The 24,152-nt window shown below is 35.9% G+C and overlaps 4 protein-coding genes and 1 pseudogene across 4 annotated transcripts; all 5 read left to right on the forward strand.

Moving 5' to 3' along the window:
- The first annotated feature begins 959 nt into the window (after positions 1-959).
- On the forward strand, positions 960-2,470 carry LOC113734259 (1-aminocyclopropane-1-carboxylate oxidase homolog; annotated as a pseudogene).
- Positions 2,471-3,531: 1,061 nt separating this feature from the next.
- On the forward strand, positions 3,532-6,075 carry LOC113734258 (1-aminocyclopropane-1-carboxylate oxidase homolog). Its single transcript, XM_027260690.2, has 3 exons — positions 3,532-4,178; positions 5,262-5,583; positions 5,702-6,075. Exons 1-3 carry the CDS (start codon positions 3,631-3,633, stop codon positions 5,951-5,953), a joined length of 1,122 nt encoding a protein of 373 aa, XP_027116491.2. The 5' UTR covers positions 3,532-3,630; the 3' UTR covers positions 5,954-6,075.
- Positions 6,076-8,238: 2,163 nt separating this feature from the next.
- On the forward strand, positions 8,239-11,613 carry LOC113734260 (1-aminocyclopropane-1-carboxylate oxidase homolog). The gene is made up of 3 exons (XM_027260691.2): positions 8,239-10,405; positions 10,658-10,979; positions 11,124-11,613. The coding sequence occupies exons 1-3, from the start codon at positions 9,858-9,860 to the stop codon at positions 11,373-11,375; spliced, it is 1,122 nt and encodes a 373-aa protein (XP_027116492.2). The 5' UTR covers positions 8,239-9,857; the 3' UTR covers positions 11,376-11,613.
- Positions 11,614-16,187: 4,574 nt separating this feature from the next.
- Positions 16,188-17,312, forward strand: LOC140038176 (1-aminocyclopropane-1-carboxylate oxidase homolog 5-like). Its single transcript, XM_072083273.1, has 3 exons — positions 16,188-16,233; positions 16,456-16,762; positions 16,970-17,312. Exons 1-3 carry the CDS (start codon positions 16,188-16,190, stop codon positions 17,310-17,312), a joined length of 696 nt encoding a protein of 231 aa, XP_071939374.1.
- Positions 17,313-20,006: 2,694 nt separating this feature from the next.
- LOC140003839 (1-aminocyclopropane-1-carboxylate oxidase homolog 1-like) lies at positions 20,007-23,229 on the forward strand. The gene is made up of 3 exons (XM_072083274.1): positions 20,007-20,711; positions 20,993-21,314; positions 22,972-23,229. The coding sequence occupies exons 1-3, from the start codon at positions 20,068-20,070 to the stop codon at positions 23,227-23,229; spliced, it is 1,224 nt and encodes a 407-aa protein (XP_071939375.1). The 5' UTR covers positions 20,007-20,067.
- The last annotated feature ends 923 nt before the right edge of the window (positions 23,230-24,152 follow it).

Below are 24,152 nucleotides of genomic sequence, written 5' to 3' on the forward strand. Positions count from 1 at the left end.
ATAACTTATATAAATGCATAAGGGGTATTTATGAAATAAAAGTTTCATCTTTCTGTTTAAAGTACTTTTTCTAATTAGACTAATTTTGTTATCAAAACATTAACTTTAGAGGAGGTTTGAGTAATTTTACAAACTTTAGGAGTGGTTTAAGTAATTTTACAAACTTTAGGGGAGAATAGTGAAATTGTTAGAAAACCTCAGAGGTGGTTTTGAAATTATCCCTGTCCATTTTGGTTGAACTTGTGGATGCTAGGTTAACCAATCATCAAGCTAATATAATAACAAGTCTCTCTCCTTATAGTCCTCCACTTGTCCGTTAAGTTGGCAATTTTCAAACTTTGTATTTAGTGATTCTAGGATGTATATGCACGTATTATATTATGAATCAAACAATTTTAAAATGTACATACGTTGTGATAAATGTATATTCATTCATGAATTTTAAAGTATCATGAATATATTTATGTATGTGGAGATCATTAAATGTAAGGATAGATTCATATTTTGTTATTATAGAAACATGTGATGCATGAATTAAAGTACATGAATTTGTATACAATATTTTGAATCTATTCATACAAGTATTTATTAAATTTATTTATTTCTTAAACAATCTCTTTTATATAAAGAGATCAAGTAGAGAGTGATTTGCTGCAGAAAATTGTTTTCCTACTACTATGAATTCTCTGAAAAGCACTCCTTAGTTCAAGAGAGTTTGTCTTATTTTGTGCAAGAGTTTAAGACAAATAAAGTTTATCTCATCCTAAAAAATATTTATCCAAGATTTATTGCACGTTATACTGAACAAATAAAACTTAAAGAAAAGTGATATATAATCACGATTTGAAGCCAATTATTGTTACTATATTTGCCAGTTGATTGTAATACTCCCAACACTTTATTACGAGCTTCTGAAAGTTTGAGATACTCCAGCTACCTAGAACAGTTAGAATAGAAATATGGTGGCTACCAGTAAAGGTGAAGTTGATCTGGTTGCAGAAGAACCACATTATGATCGACAGAGTGAACTACAAGCATTTGATGAAACCAAGGAGGGTGTTAAAGGGCTTGTTGATGCTGGCATTACCAAGGTGCCTCGGATATTCATTCAACCACAATGTAGCTTAGATGACGGTCTCAATGGCACCAAAGGAATCTTCAAATTTCCCGTCATCGATCTGGATGGTATTGAACTATTGATACAGATCCAGCCAGGCGCAAAGAGAGAGTTGACGAGGTAAGAGATGCATCAGAAGTATTTAACGTGGTAAATCATGGAATTCCTGTCAGTGTCCTGGAGGAGATGATTCAAGGTGCGCGTAGATTTTTCGAGCAAGATACTGAGTTTAAGAAACAGTGGTATACAAGGGATTATACAAAAACAGTGGTGTACAACTGCAACTTTGATTTACACATTTCACCAGCAGCCAACTGGAGGGATACATGTTATTGCTACATGGCTCCTAATCCTCCAGCTCCAGAAGAATTGCCTGATGCTTGCAGGTAGATTTATCCGGGATCTTCTTTTCTTTGCCTTGTATGACAAATGTGGTCTGAAAATTACTAGAATAAGGGGCCAGTGGCTACTATTCTGGTGATTAGATGGTAGTAATTGACAATGAATCTTTAAGAGATATCTAATTTCTGGTTATGAAGTGGAAAAAGATTGAGCTGCTGGAAGTTACAATTAACTTAAATCAACTCTTGTTCCTGTTAAACTATATCTGATTACTCATTTGATGAATTCAACTACAGTGAAATCGTGATAGAATACTCAAAGCTAGTGATGAAGTTAGGCTGCTTATTGCTCGAATTTCTGTCAGAGGGCCTTGGACTCAATCTAAGCTACCTCATAGACATTGATTGTGCAGAGGGGCTTGCTGTCCTATGCCATTACTATCCACCGTGTCCACAGCCAGAACTTACCTTAGGCACCAGCAAGCATTCTGACAACGGCTTCATCACAGTCCTCCTCCCAAGGCAATTTAGGTGGAGTTCAAGTACTTCATCAAAATCAGTGGATTGATGTTCCTCCTACACCTGGAGCTTTAGTGATCAACATCGGAGATCTTTTGCAGGCGAGCCTGTGATTTATTGATTTCCTGTTTTGTACTGCTATATTCTTGAAATAAGGTTGTAATAAACAAGTGCATTATGATGTGGCCAGTTATGACATCATTTCCATTGTTTTGGTTGGTAAATTTTTAGTCTTTGGTTGTGAATTATATATTCATATCTAATGACAAGTAAACCTAGAATTTTGGCTAACAGAGTCAGTCCTAGAGTATCAGTAGCAAGCTTTTTAGCTACCGGTCCAAGGCCAATAACAAAGGTTTATGGACCTATCAAGGAGTTGTTATCAGATGACAATCCACCTAATTATCGAGCAACAACAGTGAAGGAATATACAGATTACTTCCGTGCCAAAGGGCTTGATGGCACTAATGCCCTGCTGCATTTCAAGCTTTAAACATGTGAACAAAACAACAAAGATTAGCCCGTGAATTTCTAAAGAATGAGATTATGTCTATAATAAAGATTATCACTTCACAGAAACTGGCAAAATAAATTGCTGTTTGAGTCAAATAAAAAAGTTTCTAGTTTCCAAGAGATTTTTTTCGAGTTTATATCAAGTTCATAGTATTGAGTTTCTTTCTCTCAACCGTACTTGTACTTGTCTGTTACCCTATCCAGACACATTCAAAAAAAAAAAAAATTTTTTTTACAGCAGGCTGGGATTTAAGAAGCGGGGAGAGGAGCAGACGATTTGAACCCAGGATTCTTTTTTCTATTAAACCATAGACATCGTGATCCTTAAATCCGATCTGCTTATTGACAGATAAATTGCATTTTGTGTGCGCGGGGGGATACATTGCTTTCAGCCCATATCAATGACGAGTTTTCACTGTAGAGCATAGTGTAATGGCAAATAACATTGGTCGAAGAATATCAGCGGCACGCTTTTTCTTTAACATTGATATATGGCCTTTTGCACTATTACATGGACCGATTGAGGACTTACTAACAGAAGCGAATCCAAGAAAGCACAGGGCAACTACCATGAAAGATTATGTGATTTACTTAAACAACAACAGACTTGATGGAACTTCTGCTCTGTCGCATTTCAGGCTTTAGACTAGAAAAAAGGATTCAGTAATTAGTAAATTATATGCAGCGTTTATGTGCGCAAGATTGTTAAAACTCTTTATGCTTCTTATTCATCCTAAAATAATAAATTTTGAATGGGTATGACCTTGTCAAATTCATTTCACGCATCACTTTTCCTCCTCTCTTCAGATTTTCTTGGTATGCAGACTTCCTTTGTCTTTATTTCACTTTGATGTATAATAAATTACTCTATTTTTATCTAACTTGTAGCAGCTATACAATCTCTTCACGGCAACAAGCTAAATCTCGGAAACAGCATAAAAGATTGTATACTTGTGCATTTTTACCTGCTCCCATTATTAAATTTGTAGCTGCTGCTACTTTATGTGCATGATCTTTTCTCATGATCACGACAAAAGCCAATAACTTCAATGACGTGGTAGCCCCCCATTAGGCATAAATATGAGCCTGAGAAACTGAAACCTTGTTAAAAGTTGAAGATACTTCCCAAAGCAAAGAAAAATGGGGGCAACCAGCAAAGATGAAGTTGAAGTTGAGGGTGCAGTGGAATCTCAATATGATCAAGAGAAGGAAATACGAGCATTTGATGAAACCAGGGCCGGGGTTAAAGGGATTGTTGATGCCGGCATTAACAAGTTGCCTCGAATGTTCATTCATCCGGAAAGTGGCTTGGAGAAGAGTGTCAGTGCCTGGAAAGAAACTTTTAGCATTTCAGTGATTGATCTGGAAGGTATGCATAAGGATCCAGTAAGGCGCAAAGAGATAGTTGACAAGGTTAGAGATGCATCTGAAAGAGGGGGTTTTTTCCAGGTGGTAAATCATGGAATTCAAGTCAGTGTTCTGGAGGAGATGATACAAGGTGCACGAAGATTTTTCGAGCAAGATACTGAGGTTAAGAAGAAGTGGTATACAAGGGACCGTACAAAAAGGGTGGTGTACAACTGCAACTTTGATCTGTATAGTCCAACAGCAGCTAACTGGAGGGATACAGCCTATTGCTTCATGGCTCCTAATCCACCAGCTCCAGAGGGATTGCCAGACGTTTGCAGGTATTTTTTTGGCTGAACTCTTTTTTTTTTTTTTTTCTTCAAATGCAAATATTTTGTTTAAATTATAAATTTTTTAGCTGTAACAAGAAACTTACCTATTCTTGATATTTGGAAGAGCTTTAGTGAAAATGAATCCTTTGGTTTGATTTACCAAATCCATGGGTTTAGTCATTGGCACAAAATTGAGCATCTTAACTTTTTTTTTTTTTAACACCACCATAATGACTTTTGTGGAAGGCAGAACGGTGGACTTTCTCTCCTTGCAATTGCAGTGAATGCCATTTATACCCAAGATTTAGTCACATCAGCTCAGTCCGATTTGGGCTAATCATTTCATTTTTTTTTATTTAGAAATAAATGACGTAGATGGGACCGAGCTTATGTAGTGCGATTGCACCCATGATTCAAAGTCACGGTCGCGGTCGCGGCCCGGAACGTTTCACATCGGTCTCGACATATCGGTCGCGGTTTCGGTGAGATGCAAATTTTAAAGTATTTAATATTCTAAAAATTATTAATAATATAAAAAAGTATGCTAAATAAAAATAATTAAAAAATAGCAAAAGAAACGGCCAAGTCAATTCGTCGCGGTGCGACTCGGCTGATTTCTTGTCTTGACTCGGGATAACTCGGAGTGACTTGATGTGACTCGGCCGAGTCAATCCGTCGTGGTGACAACACGACCGATTTCTTGACGAGTCAAGTATTTCGGTATCGTTTCGTCACGGTGTCGTATCGGTAGGGGCCGAAACGGTGACGACTCGGCCGAGTCGTCTCGATCTCGGCTGAGACTTCGAACCATGAATTTGCACCTGCAAAATTTGCCACCCCCTCCACCTAGGCTGCTGGTTTTAGTTGAAGGTGGGAGTCCAATAGTTGTAGCAGAGTATTAACCACTAGGCTATACTGCTTGTAGGTAATTGCTTGTATCCTAATCACCTAGTTGATAGCTGGTATTAAAAGATCTTTGATTCTTTCTATGGTTTTAAATTTTGTGATATTGTCAAAAACGAATTCTAAGGTAATAAACTCAAATGTACCTGCTAGTAAATCTTATTCGACATTTCATAAATTTTTCTGCAGCAAAATATTGATAGAGTACTCGAAGCAAGTGATGAATTTGGGTTGCTTATTGCTTGAATTGCTGTCAGAGGGTCTTGGACTCGATCCAAGCTACCTAGAAAGCATTGATTGTGGAAAGGGGCTTGCTGTCCTATGCCATTACTATCCGGCATGCCCCCAACCAGAACTTACCTTTGGCACCAGCCCGCATTCAGACAATGACTCCTTCACAATCCTTCTCCAAGACAATTTAGGTGGCCTCCAGGTACTTCATCAGAATCAGTGGGTTGATGTTCCTCCAACACCTGGAGCTTTAGTAATCAACATTGGAGATCTTCTACAGGCAAGCCTTTGAGTTATTGATTTTCCAACACTTTTGGAATGCATAAACAATCTTTGTTATCTGGAGGTTGTTTTGAAGTATTTTTTGTTCTGATTTCATTTGGCTTATTAAATTTCAGATTATATCAAATGACAAATACAAAAGCAGTGAACATAGAGTTCTGGCGAACCGTGTTGGTCCTAGGGTGTCAATCGCGAGCTTCTTCACACCTGATGTAAGGGCAACTGGGAAGCTTTATGGACCCATCAAGGAGTTGTTATCAGAAGAAAATCCGCCAAAGTACCGCGAAACCACAGCAAAGGAATATACAGATTACTCCCGTGCCAAAGGGCTTGATGGAACTTCTTCTCTGTTGCATTTCAAGCTCTGAGCTTGCAAACAGGATAGTAAAGACTAGCCTGTAAATCTGTAATAAAAACAACTATTCAGGAGGCCATAACTCATATTTGGAGTTTATATGCTCCTGTTGAATGTATTGCATGCTTTCCAAAATGTGAAGGATTCTGTCAAACTACATTTTGATTTGTGTAAACCGTGTGCATTATGATGTTTAATGATTGGCATATCATTTCTCGGAATTGTCCATGTCCATTTCCTTTTTCAGACGAAGTGTTATGTGAACTCTTTAAGGAAGTTTCAAAGTATAGCACGGTGCTGTAATATCCTCTAGAATCAATGCCAAAAGCCAATGATGTGCAGCAACTACTAGACTAAAATGCTCAACCACCAGTAATTTCACACTTCAGGAACTTCTGCTCTACAAGATTTCGGACTTTGGAAATTGGAATCTTAACAAATTTCTGCGAATAATTAGAAGATTATATATGCTTTAACTATTTCTGGGGCCTACAGGCTACCTGCAGCATGAAATTGTTTCCACAAACATTTACCTTTATTCCCAAATTGGATGCCTCGTATTAGTGATCTTTTCCACTGAAACTGTCTCAACTGAAAAATTTTTATTTCTCAAAGAAAAACACAGACATACCAATATTGTGTGGCTAAAATCCTTCAAGATGGCAGTCACATTATGTGTATGCTGCATTAGTTGGACTAATCCTAGAGACGGGATGATTATGACTTTTCATGTTACTTTCACACATATTTGCTTTCTTAATCAGTCTTTCTAAACTTCTAACTTGTTTTTAATCAGATCCTTTCTCTTACCACAAAAAAAAAAAAAAAAAGAAACAATAAAAAAAATAAAAATTAAATGTCCTGTTGCTTTCTGCTTTTAAGCACCTAAAAGTGGAGCTATTTCAAAATTTGACATCTTCTATTGTAAGTGTGTATGTAAATGTGTACTTTTTTTATGTTCTACAAACAATAATATCTATTTGGGATAATTTTAAAAACCTCCCTTGAGATTTCTAACAATTTCACTAGCCTCCCTTAAAGTTTATAAAATTACACAAACCTCCCCTGAAATTAAGGTTTTGATAACAAAATTAGTCCAATTAGAAAAACAACATTAAAAAGGTACTCTAAGAAGAGAGATAAAATTTTTATTTCATAAGCACCCCTTTTACATGTATATAAGTTGAATTATTAAAAGAATAAGAATAGTTAAAAGTTAGAAACAGTTAATATACATATTTCATCACTCAAAAAGTTCACATTTAATATATTAGGCAACATAAACAAGCAACACAACTACACAATGATCATAAGATTTAGCAAAATTGATTAGTCATCTCTTTTAGCATGATTTTTGTTATGATTCTTGTGATTTTGAACAAAAAAATTTTCAAATTTTATCTTCTTTTCCCTCCTTTCTTATTTACTTCCACGAAATTACTTTACAACTATCACAGTTTCAAGAGTAAAAAAAAAAAAATCCTTATGAACAACACTCTTTTGCTCTATATTTTTTTCTTCTACCAAAACCAAAAGCCTTCTTCTCACATTGCGTACAACTAATTTTTGGTTATTATCAAATTCTATCAATCACAAAATAGCATCATATGAATTGGTGTTATTTTATAATTGCAAGTCATCTTCATCATTACAGAAATTTTCAACAATTTTTTTCATTAATTAGTTATTAATAGTTAATTAATATTCTAATTACTTAATCATTAGATATTATTAAAGAAGAAAGGAGGGAAAACAAAAGCAAAAATTTGAAAAATTTTTCTATTCAAAATCATAAGAATTATAGCGAACATCATGTCAAAAAAGATGATTAATTTGTATTGTTGAATCTTGTGATAATTCGTGTAGTTTTGTTGCTTCTTTATGTTGTCTAATTTATTGAATGTGAATTTTTTAAGTGGTAAAACGTGTGTATTAATTGTTTCTAACCTTTAATTAGTTTTATTTTTTTACTAATACAACTTATATACATGCATAAAGGATATTTATGGAATAAAAGTTTCATCTCCTTGTTTAAAGTACATTTTTAATGTTGTTTTTTCTAAGGGTTAATCGCACTTTATCCCCTTTAAGTATGGGTCATTTCTTACTTTACCCCCCAACGTTTATTTTTCTTCAGTTTATCCCAAATACTAACAGTCAACTCTAACGGAGATTAACAGAATAATGAAAAGACAGTAATATCCTTAAGAAAATAATGAACAACCCAAAATACCCATATGTCAAAGGTTCATGTCTTCATGAAACGGATAAAAACAAATTTCCAAAATTGCCCTGGAACAATGGAGGAGGAAATTTCCCTCCATCGGGCACATGGGACAAGAAAAGGGAAACCAGAAGACAAAAGGTTTCCTTCCTCTTTGTCATTGTCGGTCAAGTCTCTCTCCCCTCTATCAGCCTCTTTCTTCTTCTGTATTCCTTGCAAAACCTCCAAAACCTCCATTAAAGAACATGAAACGACACCAGAAATAGAAACGGCACCTGCTTGGCGGGTCGGACCCAGGTGCAATTGACCCATCGGTGGTGAAATCTCAATTGGAAAGGAGGAAAGTGAAGTTCGTCGAGTGGATTGTGAAAGGTGACGACGAACCTCAGAAGAGAGGGGGACTGGGGCTGCTTGTGGTGGTAGTGGCGGTCGGCGTTGTGGTGCTGAAGAAGAAGAGCGGTGACGACACCAGTCCACCAGCCGTCCCTATAGTAGGCATCGACGACGTCGCCTAGGTCGAAATAGGGTTCAGAAGAAAGAGGGTCAGGAGGAAGCACAGGGCGGAAGAATTCGGCATTGACGTACTCGCGGAGAGGGACGTTGGAGCCCTCCTCGACGACGAGGGTATGGTACTGGACGTAGGCCTTACTATTGGAGTGGAATTTGAATTTGCGTTTCTTGGCAGAAGAAGCAGAGAAGGAAAAAGAATAAGCATATAATTTTTTGAATTTTATGTTTGTGAGAAAGCTTCTTGCACGTTTACTGGCTGATGCTTAGGTTAGTTTGAAACATCTGTGATTTCCTAATGGATAATTTCCTCCTCTGTAATTTTTTGCTCATATTCTGCTTTGCTCTGTTGGATTAGTACTCGTGGGTCTGCTAGAATAATCCAAACTGTTTCTAAAGGCTTTGAACTGTCATGTTAGCCTGAGGATTAGTTAAAGTTCACAGTATATTAGATAGCTGATTCACTCTGCTGTTCTTTGAAATCAAACTTTTTATGTTTATTCAAAAAGTGATAGTCTGAATCTTTGGAAGAAAAAAATCTCTTTTAAGGAGGAAAAAGTGCTAAGCAACTTTTTAAGTGTTCAACTGATGAAATTGAAAGAGTGAGGGTAACTAGGTGCTGGAGGAAGGAAATACTTAAGAGATTGTGAAAGTGACAATTCAACAGAAATATTATCAATTAGAAAACCATGCACCACCTTGAACTGCTGATGAAAAATGCACACATCCAACTCAAAAATCAATTTGCAATAACTACAGAGCCCTATTAACTACCCAATGGCAATTTCGGCATCTTGAAGTTTTTAACGTGCAATTGCTGACGGATGGGATAAACTGAGGAAAAACAAACGTTGTGGGGTAAAGTGAGAAATGACCTATACTTAAAGGGGATAAAGTGTGATTAACCCTTTTTTCTAATTAGACTAATTTTGTTGTCAACACATTAACCTTAGGGGAGGTTTGAGCAATTTTGCAAACTTTAGGGGAGAATAGTGAAATTGTTAGAAACCTTAGGGGAGGTTTCTGAAATTATCCCTATCTATTTTGGTTGAACTTGTGGATGCAAGGTTAACCAATCATCACGATAATAACAAGTCTCTCTCCTTATAGTCTTCCACTTGTCCTTTATTATGAGCTTCTGAAAGTTTGAGATACTCCAGCTACCTAGAACAGTTAGAATAGAAATATGGTGGCTACCGGTAAAGGTGAAGTTGATCAGGTTGCAGAAGTAGAACCACATTATGATCGACAGAGTGAACTACAAGCATTTGATGAAACCAAGGCTGGTGTTAAAGGGCTTGTTGATGCTGGCATTACCAAGGTGCCTCGGATATTCATTCAGCCGCAATGTAGCTTGGATGACGGTCTCAATGGCACCAAAGGAATCTTCAAATTTCCTGTCATCGATCTGGATGGTATTGATACAGATCCAGCCAGGCGCAAAGAGATAGTTGACAAGGTAAGAGATGCATCAGAAACATGGGGTTTCTTTACCGTGGTAAATCATGGAATTCCTTTCAGTGTCCTGGAGGAGATGATTCAAGGTGCGCGTAGATTTTTCGAGCAAGATACTGAGTTTAAGAAACAGTGGTATACAAGGGATTATACAAAAACAGTGGTGTACAACTGCAACTTTGATTTACACATTTCACCAGCAGCCAACTGGAGGGATACATGTTATTGCTACATGGCTCCTAATCCTCCAGCTCCAGAAGAATTGCCTGATGCTTGCAGGTAGATTTCTCAGGGATCTTCTTTTCTTTGCCTTGTATGACAAGTGTAGTCTGAAAATTACTAGAATAAGGGGCCAGTGGCTACTATTCTGGTGATTAGATGGTAGTAATTGACAATGAATCTTTAAGACATATCTAATTTCTAGTTATGAAGTGGAAAAAGATTGAGCTGCTGGAAGTTATAGTTAACTTAAATCAACTCTTGTTCCTGTTAAACTATATCTGATTACTCATTTGATGAATTCGACTACAGTGAAATCGTGATAGAATACTCAAAGCTAGTGATGAAGTTAGGCTGCTTATTGCTCGAATTTCTATCAGAGGGTCTTGGACTCAATCTAAGCTACCTCAAAGACATTGATTGTGCAGAGGGGCTTGCTGTCCTATGCCATTACTATCCACCGTGTCCACAGCCAGAACTTACCTTAGGCACCAGCAAGCATTCTGACAACGGCTTCATCACAGTGCTTCTCCAAGACAATATAGGTGGACTTCAAGTACTTCATCAAAATCAGTGGATTGATGTTCCTCCTACACCGGGAGCTTTAGTGATCAACATTGGAGATCTTCTACAGGCAAGCCATTCAAATATTGGTTCTCTTAACTTGAACTGCAAAATTCTTGAAACAAACGTAGTTGCACCGTGTTGGGGCCTTGTTTCAACATCATTTCCATCGTTTCCGTTGGTGATTTTTTAGCTTTTGGTTGTGAATTTTCAGCTCATATCCAATGACACGTACAAAAGTGTTGAGCATAGAGTGAAGGCAAACAAAGTCGGTCCCAGAGTATCAGTACCAAGCCTTTTCAGTACAGGTCCAAGACCAACAGCAAAGGTTTATGGACCTATCAAGGAGTTGCTATCAGCAGAAAATCCACCCAAGTATCGAGCAACAACAGTGAATGAATATACACAATACTTCCGGGCCAAAGGGCTTGATGGTACTTCTGCTCTATTGCATTTCAAGGTCTAAACTTCTGAACAGAAACAATAAAGGTAGCCTCCGAATTTCTAGAGCAAGAAATGAGTACGTCTATAATAAATATGTCTCTTCTCAGACGATGCCCATATTTCGTGCTCTAGTAAGTAGTATCTAGTGAATAAGTTGCTGTTTGAGTGCAAAAATAGTTCAGTGTCCAGTAGATGTTTCGAAGTGCGTGTCAAAATCACGGGTTCAATTTCTCTCTCAATGGTACACGTCTATTACCCTATCCTGATATATTTCAGCATGAATCTAATATAAGAAAAACAGAACATTTCATTTTCCATGAAAGAAATAGTACCAGCTCCAAAACTTGAACCTGTGGAACAGCTATAGGACTTGATTTACACCAAAAAGTAAGCAACTGGGCATCAGTTCTTTGGCTAGTTCACTTTCTTGAACCACTACAATCTCTTGCTGCCTTTTTCTTTGTACATTTTCCCATCATTTTTACTTCTTCTCGTTTTCTTCATCTCCACTCAATGTTACAACTTTTAGTCTAATTTTCGAAAGCTTTAACAACTACCGGGATCCGTAATAGCAGAAGTAGACCTGTAGATCCTGGGCACCACTTCAATTCATCGATGAAGAATATAAACCATTTCTTGAATTCAAAGGGAGCAACTTAGAGTGAAGTTGAAGGGCATTGGTTGAAGTTCACTGAGTTCACTCACGCTATGACCTTATGTAAACTTTTTTTACTCCTACTTAGCCCCCTAAGTTTGGTATCGTTTGCATTTTTTCACCAAACCTTAAATTTTTTTTCTTGAACTTAGTCCTCCTAAACTCTTTTTCGAATTAAAATCGTCATCTTCATTGCACTCAGACTAACTGACTGCTTATCTTGGGTTAAAAGCACTTAGGCTCCCTAAACTTTTTTCATTGTTGACGTAATAGAAAGTTCACAAAGTCATGATCTATTACTTCCTCATGCTGATATCTTTTAAGTGAAAAGAAGTACAACTGGAACAACATAAAGTTAAGGTGGAATGTGAAGGAACTTTTTTGGCGTTATTTAATCACCAAAGCAGCATTTTTAACACTAACGTCCTTTTCATTGGACAAAAATTTAGTTTAATTTATACTTGTTGTTTAAGTTTGTTTGTTTGTTAATTTTAAGGAGTTCAAAACTGTGTTTAAATTTGGCTTGTTTATTTATCCAAATGAATCCAAATAAACTTTTCTCAAGTCAAGCATGAGTCGAACTCAAATACCTTGAGTTTTTGCTATATAAATTTCAACTTTTAATTGATCCGAGCCTAACTCCACACTTTATTGAACATAAGAGTGTTATTTATGTTCGGGATGATTACTTGGCGATCAAATTTGAACGGATTCCTACCAAATCAAACTCAATTCGAGGATCAAGTAACTTGTTTGGTCTTTCATCCCGTGTTTAATTTGACAAAAGAGATGGTTCTTCATTAGAAAAGTCAGTCCACTCTTAATGATGATTGACTCTGGATCCGGTACACATTTAATTTGGTAAAGAGACCTAGAAAATTTACTAATTGTGTCTAGTTGCATTGAGGAGTAATGAATGGTACAAGACGTAACGCTTGAAATTGCCATTAACATAGTACATATACCTAATTTCTTATTAACATAAACCTAATTTGTTTTAATTTCCTTTCACAATTTAAGTTTTCTACTATTGACCGGGAGAAAAAAACTGTTACATGATGCAAGCAGAAAAAGTAAAATAGAAGGCGAGCAATGTATGAAGCTGAAAGAGAAATGAAGTTCTAATAGTCAGAGGGGAAGGGAGGGGCAAAAAAAACGAAAAAAGTTCCAAACTTCCAATAGTCAAAAGCTGATCTCTGCTTTGGGGATTAAAAGATTGTGTATTACTAGAAGTTAGTACCTTACTTGCAGGCTCTGAAAACAATCCCTCTCTGGACAGACAAACGGGCCGAAACATTCAAATTCCCATCTGGCCCGTTTTGAATATACCCCAATTGGATCTGGAACTTATCCAGCTAAATGGATCAACCACCGATTCCACGTATGATCTAGATCGGAATGTGTTGGAGCTAATTAGCTAAGCATTTAGAGTAGCCGAGATATGTTATGGTCACGCATTAATATAAAACACATGGGATTCTCAGTGTCGCATTTCAGTGGCAACTCAATAGTAAGTGGAGATGACATTGAATTTGACACTGGACAGTGATATTGACAATCCCAATTGTACATAAAAAGGTATAGAAATCCTTCATTAATGAGTAGGTTTTGAATCTTTGATTTTCTTCTTCAACAAAGACTATTTTCTTGCTTGATGTTTTAATTGGCTCAAGTTTTCATCCCCCACCAAACGAGCAATTCTCACATGGATAGTACATCCCTTGCCTTTAGAGCTGTTAATTGAACTGGATAGCTCGCGAGCCGAACTTGACCCGGCTCAATAAGAGCTCGACTCGGCTCGTTTACTGAGAGAAACGAGCCAAGCTCGAGTTCATCTTTAGGCTCGTTTAATAGACGAGCCAAGCTATGCTTGACTCGTTTAAGTTTGACAGGCTCGAATAGTAGGGTCATTAGCGTCATTTTATTGTATATTTGATACTTTTACCTAATCATTCTCCCGTTTCTACCCCTAATTTTTTCTTTTCTCTTTCGATCTTGCTCTAATGTTCATCTCCCAAACAAGCTCGAGCTCGAGTTTCGAGCTCGATAAGTTCGGCTCGATTTTGAACTCGAGTTCGAGCTCGAACTCGAGTTTTCGACGAGTACACCGAGTCAATCTCGAACAGTTTGTGAAGCTCGAATTACTAATCAAGCGAGCTTGAGCTAACTCGATTAGAGGTTCGAGTCGAGCTCGATTATCATGTGCTCGAGCTCGACTGGGCTCGATTAACAGCTCTACTTGCCTCGATGCAGCTAGTAGGCCTAACGGGATATACTATAATATTGGGAGTATGCTTCTCATGTTTCATATATTTTAGGAATAATTTTAGAAACTTCCCTTAAGGTTTCTCACAATTGCAGAGACCTCTCCTCAATTTTATTAAATTACATCTACCTCCCTTACTTTTACTGTTTATATAACAATATAGGTCCAAAAGGCTATATTTGTTTCTCAAAAATCCTAAACTACCCTTTTTGTACAAAAATAAAACAAAAATTATATTGCCAATTGCTTTCTTCCATATTTTAATCAAACTAACTATACTAACAAACTAGCCTAATAAATAGTCTAATTTCAAATTCTAAACCCAAGCAATTCCATTATCATAGTCATAAAATTGTTTCTTCCAAAGCATGCATTCAATCTTGAAGATTCGTTCCATTCTTCAAAAATATTCTCACTATATGGTTCCATGGAATGGTCAAATTCACAATTAACTGTCTTTACGTTTGAATAATCTTCAGCATATGATGCCATGATTTGGTTCCATATAAGTGGTTTAACTCCTACTACATGAGCCACATTATGGCCTTGAAGAAAATCCTTAGGCGAGATTTAGGCATGGATGTGATTAATCAAGTTTAAGAGAAGGAAAGATATCATTATGACTACAGAGATCTTCAAGAAATTCATTTTACCAAAAATAAAAATTCTATTTACAACTAATCACACCTCAAACTTCAAACCCAATGCCTGCACCTTCTTAAAACAAAATAATCTAACTTACCATTAAATCTCTAAACATGTTATCATCTTAAATACAGAGAAGAACCTCTATCTCCATAGCAAAACCGCAACCAACAATTGTCAAGTATAAAAAGAAATATAAATGTACTTATTAACATCTTAAAAAGTTTTTTGGGTGAATGATAGACAAATTATCAAATTTATCAATTTTAGTCCCTCTTCATCTTTGGCCAATGATTGCATTATTTGTTCCATTATTATTGTGTGCTTCTTCATCTCCTTTTTAGTTTGACTATGAAATCAGATTTTACTTCAACCATCAAACTAATCCCTCAACTAAACTTGTGATTTTGCAATTCCGAAGAGAAGAAAGGAGGAATAGGAATATATAATAGAGTTTAATGGATCACTTGTGGTGTGATTGATTGCAATTTTAGACAATGGTTGGTGGTAATTTGAGAGTGAGTTATAGGACGAAGGGGTTAATCCGTTGATGGATGAGAATAAAATGATAGTAAGTGAGAGAGAATCGTCGTTGGTTGCAACTTGTAAACAGGATAGACGAAGAGGTTAAGTTTCTTTTTCTTTTTTTAATCTCATATTATTATACTGTGAATTATTTATTAAGTGAAGGCCATTATAGTCATTTTATTGTGACAAGGGAGGTCAGTGTAATTTATAAAACTTGTGGGGAGCCAAGTGAAATTGTCAAAAATCTCAGGGGAGGTTTGTGAAATTATCCCTATATTTTAGTAGCAATTTGCTAGTAATTAAGCTACTTTAATTTGTTCAAGTTGTGAAGTGCAATTCAGTTTATTGGGATCCAGGTTTAGGGTTGACTTCAGAATATTTAATATCCGCATAATGAATCTTGATTGTTAAAAAGATTATTGGTGTCAATTTGTCTAAAAGAACTTGGATCAAATAGCAAGAACAGGGCCATATTAGAATCAACTAGCAACTTGCTTCTCATTCAATCTCCAGTAGTAACTATATACGGCATTGAGCATAGCTTTGCATTTCCAGTACTCACGTGCAGCACGTCCAATCTGCTCTCGCAGATCATGTTTCGTGAAGAAGATTGTTGCTGTCAAATATGGCAGAGAAATCGGGGTACCAAATTCATCACCTTTTTGCTATGATCGAGAGCGAGAATTAAGAGCTTTTGACGACACAAAAGCTGGAGTGAAGGGCCTATCAGATTCAGATCAATGGAAAAAGAGCCATCTAATAAAGAAGAAGCCAAGGATAATGAATGTGCAAAAAATGACAATAAAAGAAGTTTTTAAATAAAATTATTATTACATTAATAATTTTGAGTTTGTCTTTTTATGTTTTTCATGGAATATACATATCAATTGTACTTGTTAGTGAATTTATTTATTATTTGCTCAAAAAATTAAAAAAAGAGTAGATAAAAAATTTTAGTATTATTTGTGCCCCACTAAGATTTTTTTCTGGCTCCGCCCCTGGATTCAGGTTTAGCAAAGCTGCCTCGTATTTTTGTCCATGACAAGATTGACCAAGAAAAGAAGTCCCGGAACGGCAGGCTCCAGTCTAGTATTCCTGTCATAGGTTTGGAGGGTTCTGAGATCACTGACCAAGTTCGCGATGCATGCGAAAGATGGGGAATTTTTCAGGTTGTTAATCATGGAATTCCAGACAGGACAATGGACAAAATGTTGGAGGGGATTAGGATGTTTCGCGAACAGGATCCTGAGATTAAAGGGGATTATTATACGCGTGATTTCACAAGAAATGTTGCGTATTATAGCAATTACGATCTGTATGAATCAGCAGCAGCAGTTTGGAAAGATACAATTACATGCAAAATATCTCCTTAGTGTTCAAACCAGGAAGAACTGCCTGTAGCCTGCAGGTATGTTATGAACTCGAGCTTAGTTCATTTAATCCTAATCTTACTTTATTGGATTAGAAAACAAGACAGACGAGATGCAACTTTACTAGGAAACATTTTTTGCTTTTCTTGCAGAGATATCATGGTGGAATACTCTAAGTTTGTCATGGGATTGGGGGAGAAACTGCTTGGATTGGTGTCGGAATCTTTGGGACTTGAAGCAAGGCACTTGGTAGACATGGGCTGTATGGAGGGGCTTGGAATCAGAGGGCATTATTATCCAGCTTGTCCAGAACCAGAATTGACCTTGGGTATCACAAACCATACTGATTTTAGCTTCTTGACAATTCTACTGCAAGTTCAGATTGGTGGCCCTCAAGTCCTCCATCAAAATGAATGGGTTGACGTGCCTTGCTTGCCTGGAGCTCTAGTGATTAACTTGGGAGACTTGATGCAGACAAGCTTCTGCTTTCTGTGATTAGAATTTGTCCACGAATTACATGTCTTTACCATTCTACTTCTGGGGTGAATCGCATAATTGCATTGACTCTTGAGGTGTGGCACAATTTTAATTAAGAAATCCTTGTTTTTTTTTTAAAAAAAAAAAATTACCTCTCTTCAGTTGGGCTAATTTTATTGAAAGAGTCTATAATGCACTCTCTGTATGGATTGCTTCCATTTGGAAGAGCCATCAAAGCCTCCTCCCCTTTTGGCAGTCTGCAAAATATAAGGATTGCCCCCTAGGACTGGGAATTATATCATCCTGTGGAATTCTTGTTTTTTTGATAAACAACAAGATAATTTCATTAAAGAGCGAGATATATGTAAGGTTTGAATAATTTAAATTTTAAATTTGAATTCATATTACTTGATAATAATGTAAATTTATTAGTGTAAAAAAAAAAATTGTACATACCCGTAACACTATTCTTTATTAGCTTTTTTTTTTTTTTCCTGAGTAGGAGATCTTGAATCCATAACTTCTTATTTATAATTTTTTTCTGCACAAGTTAAAAATTTTGATTAATAGTTTCATCGGCAACCTCTCACTATTTTGCCTGTCACAAGCTAACAAACATTCTTTATCTGAAATGTTTAATATTGGCATGGCTTCTATACGTGTACTCCACCTAAAAATATGATTGAACAGTTTACTCTTAAAAATATGATTGGGTTCCCTCTTAAAGTCTTAAGGGTTAATTCCACTTTGTCCCCTCAAACTTTGGACGATTACCCACTTCAGTCCCTAAACTTCAAAATGGGACACTTAAGTCCCTAAACTTATAAATACCTCCCAATTCAGGAAAATTGTTGACAGAATCCTGAATGCCGTTGGTGGTCGAAGTGTCCCATTTTATAAGTTTAGGGATTTAAGTATCTCGTTTTATAAGTTTAGGGATTTAAGTGTCCCAATTTATAAGTTTTAGGGACTTAAGTGTCCCATTTTGAAGTTTATGGACTGAAATGAGTAATCGTCCAAAGTTTGGGGGTACAAAGTGAAATTAACCCAAGTCTTAATCCACATTAGTCTAATAGTTGTCCCAACATTAAAAACTTGGGTCCAAATTTCAAACCGACTATCCTGTCTAGAATTTTATGTTTGGTCTTCAGAGCCAGCTAGAGAATTACTAACATTTTATATGCACAAGAACAGAATTGATCAATTGAACAAAGAATGTCCCTTCAATTCAACAGTTACCTTTCTTCCAATGTGATTCCAACTAATATTTTCACTTGTTTGGTACGTGATTCAGCATTCCCATAAAGAACATTTTTGTTTACAATTGATTTTTATGAGTACTCATGTACGATGATTATTCCACGGTCTTATGCAATTTTTTTTTTTTTATCGCAACGGTAGAATTCTTATAATCTAATCTAAGAGAAGAGGGAGGAAGACTCGATGTGAGTAGAGACTCCATAGTCATATGCAATTGCAAACAACAAACTCGTGTTGTAAGCTGTGAAGTGAAAAGTAGATTAGTTTTCGCTTCAATGCACAATTTATGCTTTAGGTGTTAATACTAAAACAAGAAACTTAAACACAAAAACAAATATCTTCAAAGTCAATTCCGTCCATCCAATTTTAAATTAAATAAACGAATTTTAAATCCTAGTGAAATGTAACGTGCACAAGAGAAGAAATATACACTTGACTTTTTAGTACATTTATTTAATCAGAGGTCAAAATTTAGGTTCCTGAAACAGGAAGCAAGAGATTCGCTACAACCTTAGAATTTTGAAGGAAGACTCGTGCACTTCATATCTCCATTCCAAACTACTTGCAACTTTTTCTTCCGTATAATGTTCAACGAGGGTTTCTTGACTGAATCAAAAAAAAATATATATGCTGCAATTTCAACATCAGGATTCACGACTCTAAATTTGAATTTATCCAACTCAGTACCTAGTCTTCCAAAACTATTTTATACTTATTATTATCAAACAAAAGTCACCATTATATATAGATATATATGCATACTTGGTCGCTTATTTCTAACATCTCAATCCGTTCTTTGACAAATATATATATATATATACACACACACACACACACACACACACACACACTCATCTCTATGCATTAATTTATAAGCTTAAGAAACAAGGCATATTCAAAATCGCAATGTCGGCAGCCTTGCATCTCCACTCATATACTGCTCAGTTATTAGTTATTCATAATAACAAATGACTTTGAAAATCAATTCTGTCCATCCAATTTTAGATTAACGAATTTTAACCATTGGATGCACTTTAGAGGCCATGATCCTAGTGAAATGTAACGTACGCTAGTAGAAATATACGCTTGACTTTTTGGTTCTAAGAACCACTTACATGGACTTAATCACAGGTCAAAAGCTGGGTTCCTGAATGAGAAAGCAAGAGATTTGCTACATCGTTTAAAATTTGAAGGACGGCTCCTACCCTGAATATCTCCAAACCCTTCCAAACTGCTGGCAAGTTTTCCTTTCGTATAACGTTAGACGATGTTTTTTGACTGAATGTAATATGCTAGAATTTCAACATCGTGATTCATGACTCTAAATTTCAAGTCATCCAATTCAGTACTTAGCCTTCCAAAATTTACTTTATACTTGTTATCAAATAAAGTCACCATTTTATATAAATACATGCATACTTGCTTGCTCATGTCTAACATCTCAATCCGTTCTTCAACAAAAATTCCTCATCTCTATGCATTAATTTATGAGCTAAAGAAACAAGGCATCAAAATGGCAATGACCAGAGCCTTGCATCTCCACTCATATACTGCTCGGTTAATGAACTCCACACGAAGAAAAAGTTGCATAAGCAGACAGCACGTTATTAAGGTCGTCAAATGCAACAAAGAAGGTCCGATGATAATCTCGTCGGATCAAAAGATTCGAGAAAGAGAATTAAAAGCTTTTGATGATACAAAAGCTGGTGTGAAGGGACTACATGATAAAGGGGTGGCAAAGCTTCCTCGTATCTTTGTTCATGATAATGACAGACAGGAGGAGAAGTCCGGTAACAGCATGTTTCAGGCTAGCATTCCTGTCGTCGACATGGAAGGCGTGAATCAATTAGATCCCTTTTTGCGAGCCAAGATCGTGGATAAGCTTCGCGATGCTTTTGAAAAATGGGGATTTCTTCAGGTTGTTAACCATGGAATTTCAGTTGAGGTTATGGAGAAGATGATGGAAGGAATACGCATGTTTCATGAGCAAGATCATGAGGTGAAGAAGCAATACTATTCGAGGGATTCCACGATGAATGTCTTGTATAATAGCAACTATGATCTTTATGAGTCGACAGCAGCGCTCTGGAAGGATACCATTACTTGTAAAATGGCTCCAGTTCCTCCTAAACCAGAAGAACTGCCCGTCATTTCTAGGTAATGTATAACACCTTTGCTTCTAGCAGTAGCAGCATAATTATGCCTAAGTTAGATGTTATTTTATAATATGTGCTTAGCATGAACTAATTAGGTTAAGGACAGGGAATAGAGACGTACGATTGGTGGTCATGATGTGGGACACAAATTGATGTGTACAGCCTATTTAAATAGTACCTAAATATTACATTCTTGTTATTAAATTGTATATCTTTTCTTTTTCATGATGAATTACATTCTTGCTCATAATCTTTGATTAACTAGTACTGTTACTGTGGCAGAGATATTATGCTGGTATACTCAAACGAGGTTATGAGGTTAGGGATTACACTACTTGGATTGCTGTCGGAGTCTTTGGGACTGGAAACAGACTACCTTGTGAACATGGGTTGTGCTGAGGGGCTTTACCTGAAAGGACATTATTATCCACCTTGTCCACAGCCTGAGTTGACTTTGGGGATTGTCAACCACACCGATTTCAGCTTCCTAACAATACTCCTCCAGGATCAAATTGGTGGTCTCCAAGTGCTTCATCAAGATACATGGGTTGATGTACCTTGCTTGCCTGGAGCTTTAGTCATTAACGTGGGAGACCTCTTGCAGGCATGTTTCTACCAACTCAATCGGCTTCATATCCTTCAAAAAAAAAAAAAAAACACTTTAGCACTTTGTGCTTTAGTTTTTTTTCCCTTTAAAAATATAATCTTCCCATATTTTTAAAAACTATACATAATCCCCCATATTTTGAACTGAAACATCAAAGTGACAGATTATTTTTTGTGTTAAGCAGATGAAATATGAAGAGTACCCTTAGGTCTAGACATAAAATTTTTGTTAAGCATGGAAGCTTTATGTGTAAGTTTTGAAATTATGAGAGGGTCATGGGAAAAAGAGTTAAACTATAGAAAACTATAGTGGATCTGTTTGGACACCATAATTCGGAAATTTTTTTAATATTATTCTACTTGTTTCATAAACACAATTTTCAACTTCATTTTATTTGATATATATTATATCACAAAAAGTATTACATTGTTATTATAAATGATTTTTTCCAAATAATCTCCTATCAAAACACATCCAATGTGATTCGCCCTAAATATATACATCTTAATCACCGTAGTCATTTTAGTTTTTACATCAGTTTAACACTTCATTTCAAAGCATAATATGTATAGATTTTGAAACCATATACGGATAATGTAAAAAAGCGTAAAATTGTGAGGGGCTAAGTGTAATTTATCCAAAGTTTTAAAAAGTGAATGGTAGGAATTTTATCTTTTCGGCATAGTCTTGTTGTTTTAATGAAGGGAAAATGGTCAGTTTCATTCTTCACATTTCACAAAAATATTCTTTTCGTCCCTCACTTTTAAAACGAAGCAATTTCATCTTTGACATTTAAAAACTGAAGTTCCTACATCCCTGAACCCAAATTTCAATCTGAATCAAACCACCAATCAACCTGATTACAAATTTTGGGAGTGTAATTGGTAGATCATTTAGTTAACTCAACTTGATATTCATGTAAAATTTAATGAACCAAAAAAGAAAAAATAAAAAATTATAACATAAAAAAGAAAGATTAATCTTTCCTACATTATCATTGTATACACTGATGGTTTAATGTACCGTCATATCATTTCAATTTAAATTTAAACACCAAATTTTATATTTATGATACACATCTAGATTCGCAAGTGGATATACTAACGGTGTATTAAAAGATTTACCAAAAAAAAAATCCCACTATTCCAAGACAAAGAATGGCCTTTTATGTTATAACTTTTATTTTTTTGGTTTAATAAATGTCATGTGAATATGATAAAATTGACCGAGTGATCTGTCAATGCTATTTCCGAAATTTATTACTGGACTATTGAATGGTTTGATTCAGATTGAAAATTAGGTTCAGGGATGTAATAGCTTTAATTTTTAAATGTCAGGAATGAATTTACTTAATTTTAACAGTGAAGGACTAAAAGAATATTTTTGCGAGATGTGAAGGATGAAACATGTCATTTTCCCTTTAATGAACTATGTCCTCGCGTATTATTCTATCTCAAACATATTCTTTTAAGTACATCTACCCTCGAAATGAAATGGGCTCATATGTCATGTTTACTGGACTGTATATTATAATCAATAGATCATCGTTATGAACGGTACATAGAGATGCAATTTTCATTTTTCATCATTTCACAAAGGTTTTAAAGCTTGGGAAGCATCTTAATTTTTCACTTGGTTTTTGTGTTGAGTGCAGTTGATATCAAATGACAGATTCAAAAGCGTGTATCATAGAGTGTTGTCAAAACGGGAAGGTCCAAGAATATCAGTGGCAAGCTTTCTAAGACCACATTCTGGTGCAGGTTTTTCAGCGATGCTATATGGCCCAATCAAGAAACTTTTGTCAGAAGAAAATCCGCCAATCTACAGAGGGACGACGATAGAAGACTATGCAAAATACTTCTTCAAGAAAGACAAAGTTGCAGTTCAAGCTTTAAAGTATTTCAAGTTATGATTAACATTTTAAGGGTATCAAAAATAAATCATTGCTGAAACATATATCTTAATTATTCATCTGTTTAGTATTTCTTCCCGTTTTTTATTTATATCGGGCCTCAATGACTGGATTTTTTCGAGTTTTCTTCCCGTTTTTAAGTGGTTGTTTATCTCATCTTGCATGTTCGTAGTCATTATAGCCTCCACTGCACGTATTTGGAATTGGCTTCTGACATTTAATTTCTTAAGAGTCAGGAGGGAAATTGTTGAGAAGGACGAGATGAAGTATTGTGGTTGATTGAAGACTACTGCTGATTTGTTACAACTACTAGCAGTTTTTCCCTTCTGCGTTCATTGCAAAAATAAATACGGTCTTGTACATCAGAATTTGCACTGTACTCGAGCTTCTCTTCCAGCTAAGAAAATAGCAGTTCCATGACTCGGGCAGCTGATCACGAATGAACAATGACAAGTTCAAAAGTGAAAACCACAGGGTACTCGCGAAACAAGAAGGCCGAAGGATTTCAGTAGAAAGTTTCTTCGGGACACATTTTGATCAAGAAGGAAGTACATCAAGGCTCTATGGACCGATCAAGGAACTATTATCAGAAGAAAACCCACCACTCTACAGAGAGATTACAGCCAAACAGCTGCTTACACAGCGTTACAATGATAGCCTGCACAAAGCTCCACTTTTATCACATTTTAAGTTGAATGCAGCTACTTGGGAACCATGAAATATGCCGTTTTTGCAAGTTCAGTGTTTTCCTAAGCCTTTTGCGGCATTCAATATGCATCAATAAATTGATGATTTATCATTTGTATCTGTATGAGACGTGCTACTCTTTTTTCTTTTTATGAAGAGGATCAACATTGATTTCCTATTTATTTTTTTTTAATGACTCGAATCCATGATTTATCAGTTATAGGTGAAGCATCTTA

Source organism: Coffea arabica, chromosome 3c (assembly GCF_036785885.1).
Source record: "Coffea arabica cultivar ET-39 chromosome 3c, Coffea Arabica ET-39 HiFi, whole genome shotgun sequence".
In the NCBI taxonomy this organism is placed as follows: Eukaryota; Viridiplantae; Streptophyta; class Magnoliopsida; order Gentianales; family Rubiaceae; genus Coffea; species Coffea arabica.